This window comes from Sciurus vulgaris, assembly GCF_902686455.1.
Source record: "Sciurus vulgaris genome assembly, chromosome: 13".
Classification (NCBI taxonomy): Eukaryota; Metazoa; Chordata; class Mammalia; order Rodentia; family Sciuridae; genus Sciurus; species Sciurus vulgaris.
In genome coordinates, this window is record NC_136474.1 from 48,275,281 (window position 1) to 48,289,739 (window position 14,459).

Here is a 14,459-nt window from a genome sequence, read left to right on the forward strand (position 1 = left end):
GAGAGTCAATACATGAAAACATTTTTCAAAGGACCTACAATAAAATGAGAAATAAATGGAGCCTAATTTTATTATATACCTGTAGATTGGCTTCTTATTTTATTGGTCATTAACCATTTCCATACAGCCAAGGTTTGTAAGTCGCAAAATATGCTATCTGCAATGACCAGCTCCCTGGGCATACAGTGGAATTGACGTTCTCTCCCTGTGTATTCTCTTTTAAAGAGATCAGACATAGAATAAAGGAGAATAGAAATCTAATTTTTTTTTAATGGAGGCCAAAAGGGAAAGAAATTTCACAGTGGGAAGTAGTTAGTAGGGGCTCTTATGTGGTACCACTGTGGGAAGAAGGGCCTCCTTGCCAAGTGAGTATGGTAGGCTTAGGAGAAATGCAGAATGGTGGATTGGTGGGCGTTTCTCTCTCCTACCTGTGGTTTTTATAATTCTAGCTGCAATTCTCTCCAATATAGGTCCTGATCAGATACCTCTCAGGGAAGAATTTGAGCAAATAATGCTGAAAGCTATGCAGGAGTTTACTCTGAGAGAGCGAGCCCTGCAGATGGGCGCTCCGTGTATTCCCGTGTCTCCAGGACAACTCCCCTGGCTTGCTAGATTAATTGCCAGCGTGTCTCAAGATTTGGTTCATGTGATTGTGACCCAAAACTCTTTGGCGGAGGGCATTTCAGAGACATTGAGGATTCTCAGTGAAATGAGACACTATCAAAAGCTACCAGATTATGTTGTGGCAATTTGTACATCGAAAATCAGAGGAAATGAATTTTGTGTAGTGGTGTTAGGTGAGTAATGCTTTTGTTTATCTGTTTGTTTAATGCATTCATTTAGTCATCCATCCATTTGAAAAATAGTTATTGGGTATTTCAGGTATCTACGTGATCAACTGCTGGTTGATGCTTCCACTTGAGTTTTTCCTACTAATTTTAACTTTTCTTTTTCTCAGATCAAGTGTTGTAGCCTTCAGTTTGGCCAGTGCCCTTGTCAGCTGTTTGTAGGGGCATTCTGTCAAAGCTCACCCTAGTAACAGATACCCTTGTCTCATGTAACTTCTGTCCTTAAAAGGTTTTAGAAATGTTACCACTCTAGCATGTGATAAAGCCAGTGCCACAGGTGGTCAATGCCAGTTAGTTAAATTTGCCAGAAACTTAGCTCATACATTCCCTTCCTCCCTGAACAGTCTGTTTTGTAATGATGATGTTCAGAAAGTTAGTACATTACAAAATGTACAGGTTTTTTTTCCCCTCTGTGCTAATTTTTAATCAGGCACCACCAGGTGTAACCACTTGGACTAAACTTTGCTTCTCTCCTCTCTGTACTGAATGACTTCCCTCTTCCTACCATAGTAGCTAAGTGCCCTCACTTTGGCAAAACCTGTCTGCCTATCCTCTGTGTTATATATATTTCTGGAAAGTTTCACCAGGCAATGTGATACATTAATTTTTTTCATTTGCAAGAATAACAGAAGTTTATATTTTAAGACAAATGTTTATAACAACTATGCAAACACAGTTATATAAGGTTTCTTATATTCTTCTCTAGCCTTTAAATGCATGCATATGTACATTTTCACAGTGAAAAACATAAGGTACATCATTTTATCCCTATAGCACCAGTATCATATTATAAACAATTTCCGTTGCTATCTGTAGTCCTCAAAGTGACATTTCAAATGCAACTTAATTGTCCACATCTTTTTACATCCCATGATTTTCTTATCCAAGTCCATATAGTTAACGCGTTAGTTGTTTTCAGTTGTGGCTATTATAAGTAATGTTCCAGTGAACATTTGTCCCATTGATGAGTCATCTCTGTCCTCTGTTCTTTAGGTCAGCATCAGTCCCGGGCTCTGGCAGAGAGCATGCTCACCACAAGTGAGTTTTTGAAAGAAATTAGTTATGAGCTCATCACAGGAAAGGTCAGTTTCCTGGCATCACATTTCAAAACCACGTCATTAGGTGAGTGGTGGTAAGATTTGGCAATGCTGCCAGCCCCTAGCTGCGTGATTGAATTTAAATCTTAGCCTGTCAAGATGAGTATGGGGCTTAAGCTTGTCGGCTGATCTTTCATTTGGAATGGTTTATCCTCAGTATTTTGTGACTAACACCACAGGAAGCAGCATAGGGTCCAGAGAAAGGACAATCAGTACTAAAATCAAAGCCTCAGCTCAGCCATGACTTTGTTGAGTGACCTTGGGCAAGTCTCTCTCTCCCTGGATCTATTTTCTGATATGTCATGTGGAGATAGAATAATTCCCCATTCTTCCTGCTTTTGAATATTATGGAAGTCAACCTAAGAAAGCATGTCAGTTTTAAGCAGGACACCCACAAGGTAAATACCAATGAGGGTAGCTCTTGCTGTAAAGACACTGTAAAGCTCTGCTTGTGCAGAGATGGCCAAGTATAAACTCTGACACAAATTGCTGGCTGACCCACAAATCTTAACAACCCCATTTGGGAGACTGATAAAAACGATTACAAGCCTTTCACTTCTTGTAACATTCTTATCTCCACCTTATTTTGACATAGGCGATGACCTGGACAGGCTGCTAGAAAAAATGCAACAAAGAAGAGGAGACAGCGTGGTCACCCCTTTCAATGGAGATCTTAATGAATGTGTGTCACCTCAGGAGGCTGCTGCGATGATTCCCACACAAAATCTGGGTAATGTCACTTCAGGCTGAGAGGAGGGAGCCAGTCCTTGGGGCAGACATTCTTGAAGCTAAGTTACTCAGGTTCTCAGGCATTCTCAAGTCATCAACCATGAAGGGCTTTTTCCTCATTGTCTACATGATAAATCAGTTTTGAATTAAAAAAATACCTTATCCTAGTGTGGCCTGGATCAAAGGCCTTGTTTTTAGTAAAACTCTCTTAAAATTAAAACCAAACACTTAATCTTAAATAGTCTCTTTTCCTGGGAAGATTCTAGGATCCTCAGTGTATTTTCCTTTGCCCTACCAGCTGTGCCCAGAGGGTTGTTGCACTTGCTGAGGGCTTCAAAGAACTACTTGAAAAACACTAGACTGTAGGTTGTGCAGGGCCCCTGGCTCCTGCTCCTTCACTTATTCTCTAACTTGTAAAGCCCACATTATCTCAGGGAGAGAGAGGCCTTCCTGGAAGACAGCAGCAAATCCAGCACGTCAGCTGCCCTGCAAGTGGGGCCTGAGGGGGGACTGTGGGTCTGGGATGAGGCCCTGGGTCATTAGATTGGATTCCTTCAGGTTAAATTCCTTCCCCAATTTACCAATTGACAGGGACAACATAGGAAAAGACACACACAAAAAAACTAACTGGAGGAAGAATGAAAGGAAACAGACCTCCATCAGAAGCTGCTGACAGGGAGTTGGCCTCCCCTGGGTTTCTATGTGAGGACGGCCTCAGGCAATAAAAGCAGCCTGGCTTGGCATCAGCTCAGTCCAAAAAACAAATGCAAATACAGACCATAAAAATGCTTTGACTTCTGGATGGTATTTGGTAAAAAAGCAGTCATCCAGATATCCAAAATGTGTTTACATTAACTGCTTTGAATGGTTAATAAATTTAGAATTTAAAAATTCCCAGAGTAGGGGCTGGGGCTGTGGCTCAGTAGTAGAGCACTTGCCTAGCATATGTGAGGCATTGGGTTCAATTCTCAGCACCACGTATAAATAAATGAATAAAATAAAGGTCTATTAACATCTAAAAAACATATTTTAAAAAATTCTCAGAGTACTTACAGATCCCCAAGTGCATATCCTCAGTTCCCTATTTAGGAAATGTTGTTTAACAATAATTAAGCAAACTGCAAGCTTTGCTAATTCTATAAATTTGCATATATGTTAGTTCCTGCCCATCTAACCTGTGAAATGGATGAAGTTGCAGCCTGGCCATATCAGAGGACAGGCCTGTAGACCTGTTTTGACTGGTAGTCTTTGTGGGTAAAAAACATTTTTTTTCTTTTGTGCTGGGGATTGAACCCAGGGCCTTATGCATGGTAGGCAAATGCACTACCACTGAGCTACATCCACAACCCTATTATTAAAATTCACAATTTTGAACTTTGCCAGTGGGTTCTCTCTATATCAGTTTCCACTTGCAGTTATAGGTAGGGTGTTGTGACTACTGTCTGCCTCAGCTACATTGCAATTTGCTTTTAGAAAACATTAATTAGCACAGGTTAATTAGGGCCTTGTGATTGTGTTCCAATCTGCTCACATGTGTTCCTGAGAAAAATAGCCTTTAAACAAAAATTGGTAGCCAGTTGTGGTGGCAACTCGGGAGGCTAAGGCAGAATTGCAAGTTCAAGGCCAACCTCTGCAACTAAGTGAGATCCTCTCTCAAAATTAAAAATTAGAGGGGAAAAAAAAAGAAGGGCTGGCGATGTGACTCAGTGGTAAAGCACCACAGGTTCAATCCCCAGTACACACACACAAAAAAAAGATTGGCAGTTGCTTGCTCAGGTGTTTCACCAATGAAGCTTGTTTCTCATTGTGTGTGTGTGTGTGTGTGTGTGTGTGTGTTTGCACAACATGAGACATTGCTTGCTTGATTATAATTTGCAGTAAAAAGCTACTGACATGCATAGAGTATCTGGACAATGTTTTGGAATACATCACCTATTTAGAGGCCAGCTGGCTATGTCATGTTGGGTCTCTTCAGATAGTACTGGCGTCAGCGCTGGCATTGACCACAACACCTAGGTCTGCCAGGTCACAAGCACTGGCAAAGTCAAGTCTAGTGGGAAGAAAGGTCAGGGTCATGTCTGCATGACCGAAGTTGTCTGGTCACCAGGAGGGGAATTTCAGAATGTGTTGCAACTGACTTGCTAAAGAGGAAATGTTTACTTTGGTGCCATCCAGAAAAGCACAAAGGAACTCGGCATTATCATAGTTACAGCATCACCTTCCCTGAGCTGGTTCTGGGCTTGGGTACTGGCCTGTACTCAGATTCCTAAAAACACTGGAAACTCTCTCCTTTCTACAGATGAATCCGGGCTCCAGCTGCGACAATGCAGTCTGTCTCCACCATTTCTGAGCCCAGGCAAAGGATGTTGAAGGATATCGAAGTAGGCATTTGCAAGACAGTGCATTGATTTTTAAATAATACATTGGTAAAAGTGCCACATCCAACTCCTGAGCACACCTCTCAGCCAGCTTTGCAGGGGGGAAGTAGGCAAATCTTTTAAAACTCATTAGTGAATGAGAATAGCAAGTGAGGATTCTTGGTAATAGAACATTAATTCACCATGTGTTTTATGTCCCCTTATGGCTGATAGTGGCTATCACAGAAGTAAATTAATCTTGTTCTTGTAACTTTTTTTAATTTTAGATTTAGATAATGAAACCTTCCAAATTTATCAACCACAGCTTACAGTTGCCAGAAAACTCTTATCCCAGGTGTGTGCTATTGCAGACAGTGGCAGCCAGAGCCTGGACCTCGGCCACTTCAGCAAAGTAGACTTCATCATCATCGTCCCAAGATCAGAGGTTCTGGTCCAGCAAACTCTTCAACGGGTTCGACAATCAGGTAAGAGTGAACTCTCTGAGAGGATTCTTTCCCGGTCCAGCCTGAGATGTCCCTTTGCCTCTATCTTTTGTTTAATTCAATTGTTTAGAGGATACTTAAAATGTTTTTCAATAATAAAAATCATAAAATCACATTAAGTGTGACTTTGAGTTTATCTCAAGTTTTCCCTCAGAGTACTCTGACCTTTTTCCTTTCAAAGTCCAGGGTAAACTGATGGACATGTTTGCCAGATACTATTAAATCCATGATGCAATCGAGGGGACTGGAAATCTGCTCATTCGTTTATGAAGAGAAATTTATGAAGTCAAGGACAGCCCTGTGGGGACGGTGCAGTTTGCGCCATCTGAGCGCCTTCTCCGCCCCAACAGGTCAGGTTCTCACAGGTGGATTCTTGGACAGTTAACATATTGCCAGCACATTTTCAACGTAGAAACCAGGGCACCTTCCTCCATGTATCAAAGAGAAGTCTCATTAAAAAGTACAAAGTTAGAATCATTACCTGTAACTTTAAGAGAATAAATATAGAGGAAAAATATTTTCCCCAGAAAATGTAGAGGTAGAAGGCAAAAGTTTTGCATGACTGGGGCAAATAATATCCCTTTTCAAAAATAAATTTTTCTTAGAGTTACAGAAAGCCATAGGAGTTTGGAAAATTGGGACGACTGGAAAATACTAGCCTGTGTAAATTAGGTGTGAAAAGGAAATTATAAATGTTCAGCCACTTCTGATTACCTTAGGTGGAGAAACACACACACACACACACACACACACACACACACACACAGATTTTAGCTGCAGGATGAATCTTGTCCAGGTTATAGAATTTTATGTTCAATATATTTGAAAATAGGAAACAGAAAAATTCAGAAGTGTTTTAAATTTGACTTATATGTTGCACACCTATAATAGAGTGCCTCTCATACTTTATCTTACATCAGGGGATCTTGTTAACATGGGAATCTCCCTTCAGTGTATTTGGGGGAGGCTCCAGAGTCTACATTTCTAACAAGGTCCTAAGGGGTGCCAATGTGCTGGTCAGAAGACCACACTTTGAGTAGTGTGGCTATATAAGAAGTCTTCCCTTGTTAGTTCCAGAGGTCAGATAAGCTGACAATAGATTTTCCCCTCTCTTAAACCTTTCTTGGTGGCCATGACTGGCCCCCGGTGAGTCTTGCCAACAACTTCTGGAGACCCAGAAGCAATCTTTCTCTTAGTCTCTAAATTTCTGAATGCCAAGTTACAAAATGACCTGAAGGTGATAAGCAAGAGAAGGTCAAATGCCAGAAATAAGAGGGAAGATGGCTACACTTTCTCAGCTACTGGCCATTTCTGGATTTTCCTTCTGCCCACATCTTCCACTGTGGAAATGAACGGGCTTCCATCACACCCACCAGCAACCAGACCTTTTATTTTTTATGGGGTTTCTGCTTCCATACATGGAGGCAGTGCCTTCTCTTTAAGCTGTCTTACTCCCACCCGTTGGCATCCGCCGCCTTCCTGTTTGTGATCTGATAGCCCAAGTCATATTTGAACAAAGATATCATAGCACTTGTTCAGAGTGACAAAATCATCTGCAGAGCCTTTTCCTGAAATAACCTATTGGTGACCTGCACTTTCACCTTTCCTAATAAATGCAAGTCCCTAAATAAAACCTTGCATTTTTGATAGGTGGAGCAGTTGTATAGGTCTTTACTGTTTCCTTCCAGTGTTCTCGAATTTTTCTAAAATAGACATATTATTACCCCTAACCCTACCCGAACCCCCAACTCACACATTCATTAGCAAAATAAAATTATTGCTTTTAAAAAGAAAAGATTATTACCCCTTCGAAAGTTACCAGAATCTAACCACTTACATAAGCAGAGAATCTGCAAGGGGTGGGGGCATGGACCAGTGTAATGGACAGATTTGGAAAATTCAAGGCAAAACGTAGTTTTAAAATTATTCACATCTGGCTTTGGCATACATGCTGAAATTTTTGCACAAAAATATAGTCACTGCTATTTATATTTAAAATACTTTATTCATTTGATTATAGGAAAATACAATTATTTTGAAAAATAAAGGAAATAACAAAGAAAAATTTAAACATTTGTGGGTGAGGATATAGCTCAGTTGTAGAGTGTATGATTGAAACTCTCAAACCTGGGTCCTGTCCCCAGCAGGAAAAAAAAAATAGTTCCACCATTCCAGGATAACCACTGTAAATATTTAATTGTTAACAAATGACTTCATACCTAATATGATGCCTGTCTTCCCTGCTTATGTCTTTTTGTGACATCACGTGTGCATATTTTTCCATGTCATGAAAAACTTTTGTAAGCAACATTCTTAAAAAATACATGATTTTTAATGCTTTAACTACACCAAAATTTATTTGTATTAATATTTAAATACCTTCTTAGAACACCTACCAATTGATAGAAGAGAAAGACCCATACACATGTTAAGATGTAAAGAGAAATTGTTTAGGGCAAAATAAATAGTTAGCAGTTTCTTTAATTTCATCATATGAACTGTGGAGAGCTTAGTTGGCCTGAGGTCACAGAGGGCAGTACCTTGTGAGCAAGGGTCATGTTTTCACTGTCGAATACCTAGTGTCTCACTTGGTGTCTCTCTTGGGCAGCTGATGTTTGAATGGAAGTCTGGAAGGAAGAAAGGAATGGGCAGAGGGAGAAGTGATGTCCATGGTCTCTTCCTCCTGGTTCCATTTGCCTCCTTCCCTAAAGAAGGCAGCCAGCCTGCCAGGAAAAGCACGAGGCAGGGAAGAGCTGCCAGGTCATGCAGAAAGGGCATGTCCTTGGCAGCCCATGTGTGGCTCAAAGTAAAAGATGAAAATAGAAACCACCAGGCTGTTGCAGACCCAGCACTAAGGGAAGCATTTGATAGCTGAACTCTCATTCTAATTAAGAAAGGAAGGAAAGAAGGGAGGGGAAAAGAAACTGGTATAGAAGGAATTTGAAGGTGAAAAAGAAAGGCAAGAGGATAAACATTTTCCAGCTTGCTCAAAGTCGACTTGTATCTGCTGGGTAATCAGTGGAGAGAGATTGCTTAATACTGACTATGGAAAACGCTTTCGTTTCAGGGTCTTTTTAAAAATTTATTTATTTTTTAATTTTTTACAGACTACATTTTGATTCATTGTACACAAATGGGGTACATCATTTCATTTCCATGGTTGTACACAATGTAGATTCATACCGTTCGTGTAATCATACGTGTACATAGGGTAATAATGTCTGTCTCATTCCACCATCTTTCATACCCCCCTCCCTCTCATTTCCTTCTACCTAATCCTTAGTTCCCCCAATTCTTCTCTCACTCCCCACCCCCCACCCCCATTATATATTATTCTCCACTTACCAGGGAAAACATTCAGCCTTTTGTTTTTTGGGATTGGCTTATTTCACTTAGCATGATATTCTCCAATTCCATCCATTTAATTCCAAATGCCATAATATTACCCTTCTTTATGACTGAATAATATTCCATTGTGTATATATACCACAGTTTCTTTATCCATTCATCTGTTGAAGGGCGTCTAGGTTGGTTCCCACAATCTAGCGACTGTGAACTGAGCTGCTATAAACATTGATGTGGCTATGTTACTGCAGTTTGCTATTTTAAGTCCTTTGGGTATAAACTGAGGAATGGGATAACTGGGTCAAAAGGTGGATCCATTCCAAGTAGTGAGGATTCTCCACACTACTTTCCAGAGTGGCTGCACCAATTTGCAACTCCACCAGCAATGTAAAAGTGTGCCTTTTTCCCCACATCCATGCCAACATCTATTATTGTTTGTGTTCTTGATAACAGCCATTCTAATTGGAGTAAGATGAAATCTTAGAGTTATTTTAATTTGCATTTCTCTAGTTACTAGAGATGTTGAACACTTTTTCATATATTTATTAATTGCCTGTATGTCTTCTTTTGTAAAAGGTCTTTGTTTTTAAATCTGCATTAATTCTTCTCATTCAGGAGACTCCATATCCCATCAGAACACTAGGGTACTGATGCAATCAAAATTAAGCCACTCTCTGTTCAAGATGTAGGGGGCCGTGAATACAGGAAGTATTAGTGACTGTATTTTCCTCGTCCTCTGCTTTTCAAATGGTGTAAGTGGGAGCCCTCAGCAAATGGGAGCAGCCTGGGCAGGATCCAGTTGGGGGCCAGGGCAGGGGGTTGTCGTTTACCATGCTCAGGGAAACTGAATGAATGTGGTGCTTGAACACATACACAAATATAAAAGAGCCAGAGAGATATGCTCATCTGCTGATATACAGGTAGATTACTCTATCCAAATGGACATACGAGAGTTTTAAGAAAGTAGCAGTGATTAGGAGGGGAAGTGAAGAGGGAGAGGAAGGCATTCTCACTTTCTAAAATATATTTTCTTGATCTCATCAATCTTATATTCTTTTGTTGGTCACCCAAAATTTCATCAGAAAAAAAAAAAAAAAAAAAAAGATAGTATTTATTGGGCAATGATAAAGACAGCAGGGAACAAGGTTCAAAGAGGGAAAAGTCCCAGGATGCCACACTGTACAAGATGGAAGAGAAACAGCAGCAGTGCCTCCATGCGGACACAGCTGAACATATCTGCTCATGCACCGGTGGACCCAGTGCTTAGGACCCGCAGTTCCTCATTCTCAATCACCTGTACCCACTAGTCATATCCTAGACCCTGCTGGATGCTGAAGTCATCTGTTCAAAGGTTCCCAGTTGCAGACCTCGGATTCCTTTTCTGCATACTCAAGGTGTTGGACTCTTTTGCGGGGCAAGAGGGATTCAGCCTTTCCGACTTGCCACCATAATTAATTCTTTTTTGGCTCTTTAGTTGAAGCTCTCTCCCATTCGCCACCCTGGCTATAGCAGACTCCATTTCACTCAGACCTCTCCCCTCATCCTCTCTTAACAAATGCCAATGCTGCCTCTTTCTCCCTAGGTCCCCTATCCACAGAAAAGAACCCCAGAAGCTTTAAACACACCTCGCCTCCAGATCTAGAAACCTGTTTACACACCTTCCCTCCTGATCAGCAGAAGGGCTGCCCCCCCCCTCAAGCCTGGCTCTCCCGCCTCACTCTAGGTACTGCTGTCCCCGTTCTCAGGGACCTTGGGCTATTGATGATCTCTTCTCCCATTGCCGTCCTCAACTGCTTTCTCCCAAGGACTCATTCCATCAATTTAAAACTGCTCACTCTGAAAGTCAAAACAAGCCTCTGTTCATCCTGCTGAGCCCTCCAGCTCTCCTCCTCTAGCCACCTGCCAAACTGGGAGTCATACGGGGTCGCTTCCACTCTGCACAGCACCCTGCAGACTGGCTCTCTCACCAGTGTGACCAATGCCTTTTAAGTCGTTATTGTATCTGAACTCTTGGCAGCCTGTGATCTCCATTCCTTCCTTTAAACACTGCAGTTCCTTTGACTTCCAGAACCTTCCCAGCTTTTTCTCCTGCATCACTCCTCATGAGCCCCTGAAGTTCTCAGCCATGGCACCCAGCACTCTGGGTTGTAGTTGTGTGTTTATGATTGAATGACCTTTCTCTTCATCTAGAAAGTGAATCTTCAGGCAATACACGGCTATCTATCTGGGCAGGGACCCAGCAGACTCTTCGTAAATATTTACTAAACTGAATTTTTTTGTAACATTTTCGGAGTTGAATGTTAAGTTGAAATATATTTTGAAATACAGACAGGCATGGAAGTAATAGTTTAGATTTGGTAGTCCTCAGGCAAAAACAAATTTTTTCATTGAAAACATGTTCCAGAAATCAGCTTTGGCCAAGAGTGCAGACCTTCGATGTGTAGATATTATGTGTGTCTATCAGTATGCAGGAATTTGGAGTTGTATACAGTGCGTGTGTCTAGAATGTTGTTCTTGTGCAGGGAGTTGCCTCCTCCCTCAGATACCCTCCTCCCTTAGATACCCTCCTCCATCAGATGCCAGTTTTTTGATTGTTGTTTGTTTTGTTTTCGTTTGTTTGTTTGTGATACTGGGAATTGAACCCAGAGGCATTCTACCACTGAGCTACATCCCTAGCCCTTTTAATTTTTTTATTTTGAGGCAGAGTCTTATAAGTAACTGAGACTGGCCTCAGACTTGCAATTCTCCTACCTCAGCCTCCCAAGTCAGTGAGATTATAGGTGTGTGCCACTGTGCCCTGCTCCTTATTAGTTTCTCGAGATTTCAGACTGATTAGCTTCTTCTAGTGATGGGTTCTGGCTGCTCGGTCAGATCTCCCACTTTCATGATCCTTGGCACTGGTACCCACAAGTCACAGGACACAAGTTCCAGGTTTTATTTCCCTTCAAGACTACTGAATTGTAGAAAAGTTGCTGCTTCCTCTTTAATGTTTTGGAGGATGGCCTCAGTGGACACAATATTGTTTTTTTCTCTAATCCCAGAAGCATAGAGTTTGATGCTCAAGTTTTCTGTAAACACATTTGAATTCTATAACTTTTCAGTAAAGAAAAGGTGGGGGCGGGGAGACAAATAGCTCTAATCTAGGTGCTTGGAGTCCTTGGCCCACCAAGAAGCTTCCTGGCTAGGGATATTTAGAGACGGACATTTATTTCTGCAGGGATGCCCATGACTGGCACACTGCCTCTTGGCACTCCCTGAGGGTGAGGTAAATAGCCTTGAGGGAACACAGGATTCCTAACTACTGCTGTCATAGAGCTCAGAGTTGCAGATTGTCATAAAAGAAGACTTACTGAGCTGGGTGCAGGGGCGCACCCTGTAATCCCAGTGGCTGAGGCAGGATTTCAAGTTCGAAGCCAGCCTCAGCAGAAGTGAGGTGCTAAACAACTCAGTGAGACCCTGTCTCTACATAAAATGCAAAATAGCAAAACAGGGCTGGGGATGTAGCTCAGTGGTACAACTCCCCTGGGTTCAATCCCCCACTTAAAAAAAAAAAAAAAAAAAAGACTTAATGATACCTCCTCAGTTCCCAACCATGTCAAAAGTAGGATTTAATATTTAGGTAGACTTGGCTGAGCCTCTTGGTACTGCCATTGGTATCCTGGATGGGAACTGCTGAAATCTTTTTTTTTTTTTAATTGTGTAGTTGGAAAATGTGACAGACTTGTTCATGATTTATTAGAAAATAAACTTTTATTTAATCCTCTAGAACTGTAATAAGCAAATTAAATAAAAAGGAAAGCAGACAAAAGTGATCTTTGTCAAACCCGGTCATTTCTCAGCACTTCTGACCATTTTTAGATTCTCTGGACTTATTTTTATTTTTTGTCTTGTGGTGCTGGGGATCTAATTTGTGCACACTAGGCAGGCTCTCTACCACTGAGCTACATTCCCAGCCCTCTGCATTTATTTTTCCCATATTTTTATTGGTGCATTATAATTATACAGAATGGTGGAATTCATTGTTCAGTATACATACATGCACGATATAACAATAGAATCTGGTCAGTGTTATTCCCCAGAATTCCTTCCTCCCTGTCCTTTCCTCTACTCTGCTGATCTCCCTTCAATTTTCATGAATTCCCCATCCCCCCACCTTTCTTTTCCTTTCTCTTCTCTAGCTTCCACATATGTGAGAAAAATAGGCCCTTAACTTTCTGAGTTCAAATTATTTTGCTTAACATGATGTTCTCAAGTTCTATTCATTGTGCTTATTTTTGGAAAACAAAACATGAAGACTAAACCAGAAACTAATGGAAAAAGTTGTATCTGTGTGGGATATAAGTGACAGATGCAGGATGAATATAACTTCATTTATAATTTTGACTTTTGATCCTTAAAAATGATTTACTTATTTAAAAATTAAATAATTAAAATGACAGGAGGAAGGCAGACTTAAACTTGAATACAAACAGAAATATATGAATCTAACTGCATACCACATTGATAACACAGCCACATAGCAAAAATAATTAATTCAGGGAATTTTTGAACACTGTTATTCAGTGTTATTGTACACTATCAATGTGTTATATCCTAAGCACAAAAAAATGCAAATAACTAGTATGTTCGTGGTTTGGGAGTAATATTGATCATTTAAAACTATTTTATGTAATCATAGGAGAGAGCAAATTTACTGTTGTTGAAAACTAAGGTTCTCACATGAAAGAAGGGAGCCTCAAATATGTAATGGGGAAAAGTAAAGAATGTTTCTTTTAGATTTAAATTGCAGATGTAAGTGTGAGCTTATAATTTGAAGAACTAAATATATTTTCTACCTCTGTCCAGTGAAAGGTCTTACAAACAGTGACATCCCAGCATCAATGAGCACATTCAGATGTTGGCTGTCCCAGCCTTGAGGTGGAGACAGGTCTGGAATATTTTGTAGTATCAGAAAGTGAGAACATACTCAGAATTGTTGGGGACATGTTAAAAGGACAAAGAAGGCTGCCTGAAGGGTATTTTACTGTACAAGTTTACAGATTTTGAGCATCAAAAGGAATATCAGCAATGGATTGTAACCTATTGAAATTGCTTTAAAAATGCATGAACCTAAAGCAATGCTGGAAAATAAAAGGGGCAGAAGTGAGGGGAAACCCTGTTTTACAAAAGAGCACCAGTTGATAAATGTAGAGGAAATGATAGGGTTAAAAAATCCCTAAATTGTATTACCAATGTAATTATTGATTCCTACAAGGATCATCAATGGATGCTAAAACCACTGGATAAAATGTCACTGGAGAACAAATATTCAGAGTCTTCAAGTATCATTCCGTGGGTTAAAAATTACAAAGAAGGGCTGAAGGTGTAGGTCAGAGGTAGAGCAGTTGCCTAAAAGTGTCATGCTTGTAAGCACGTGCACACACACACCAAAACAAAATGAAAGAAAAGAAGAGTATCTACAAAATGGAGGGATTTGGCAGGAGACATATCCCAACCAAGTAATCAAATTTTGGCATTTCTAGTTATGGCCAAATTGACAGTCAGTGCAAAAGGAAGGGCATGATGTCACCAATGGGGTGT

The 14,459-nt window shown here is 40.6% G+C and overlaps 1 protein-coding gene across 13 annotated transcripts in view; it reads left to right on the forward strand.

Moving 5' to 3' along the window:
• Positions 1 to 14,459, forward strand: part of GREB1L (GREB1 like retinoic acid receptor coactivator) — a 255,134-nt gene that overhangs the window by 196,032 nt on the left and 44,643 nt on the right. For all 13 annotated transcript variants that reach the window (XM_079108273.1, XM_079108283.1, XM_079108276.1 and 10 more), the window contains 4 exons: positions 471 to 797; positions 1,842 to 1,970; positions 2,541 to 2,675; positions 5,319 to 5,516. In XM_079108273.1, the coding sequence (XP_078964399.1) occupies positions 471 to 797; positions 1,842 to 1,970; positions 2,541 to 2,675; positions 5,319 to 5,516 (789 nt within the window). The remainder of the gene's footprint in view (positions 1 to 470; positions 798 to 1,841; positions 1,971 to 2,540; positions 2,676 to 5,318; positions 5,517 to 14,459) is intronic.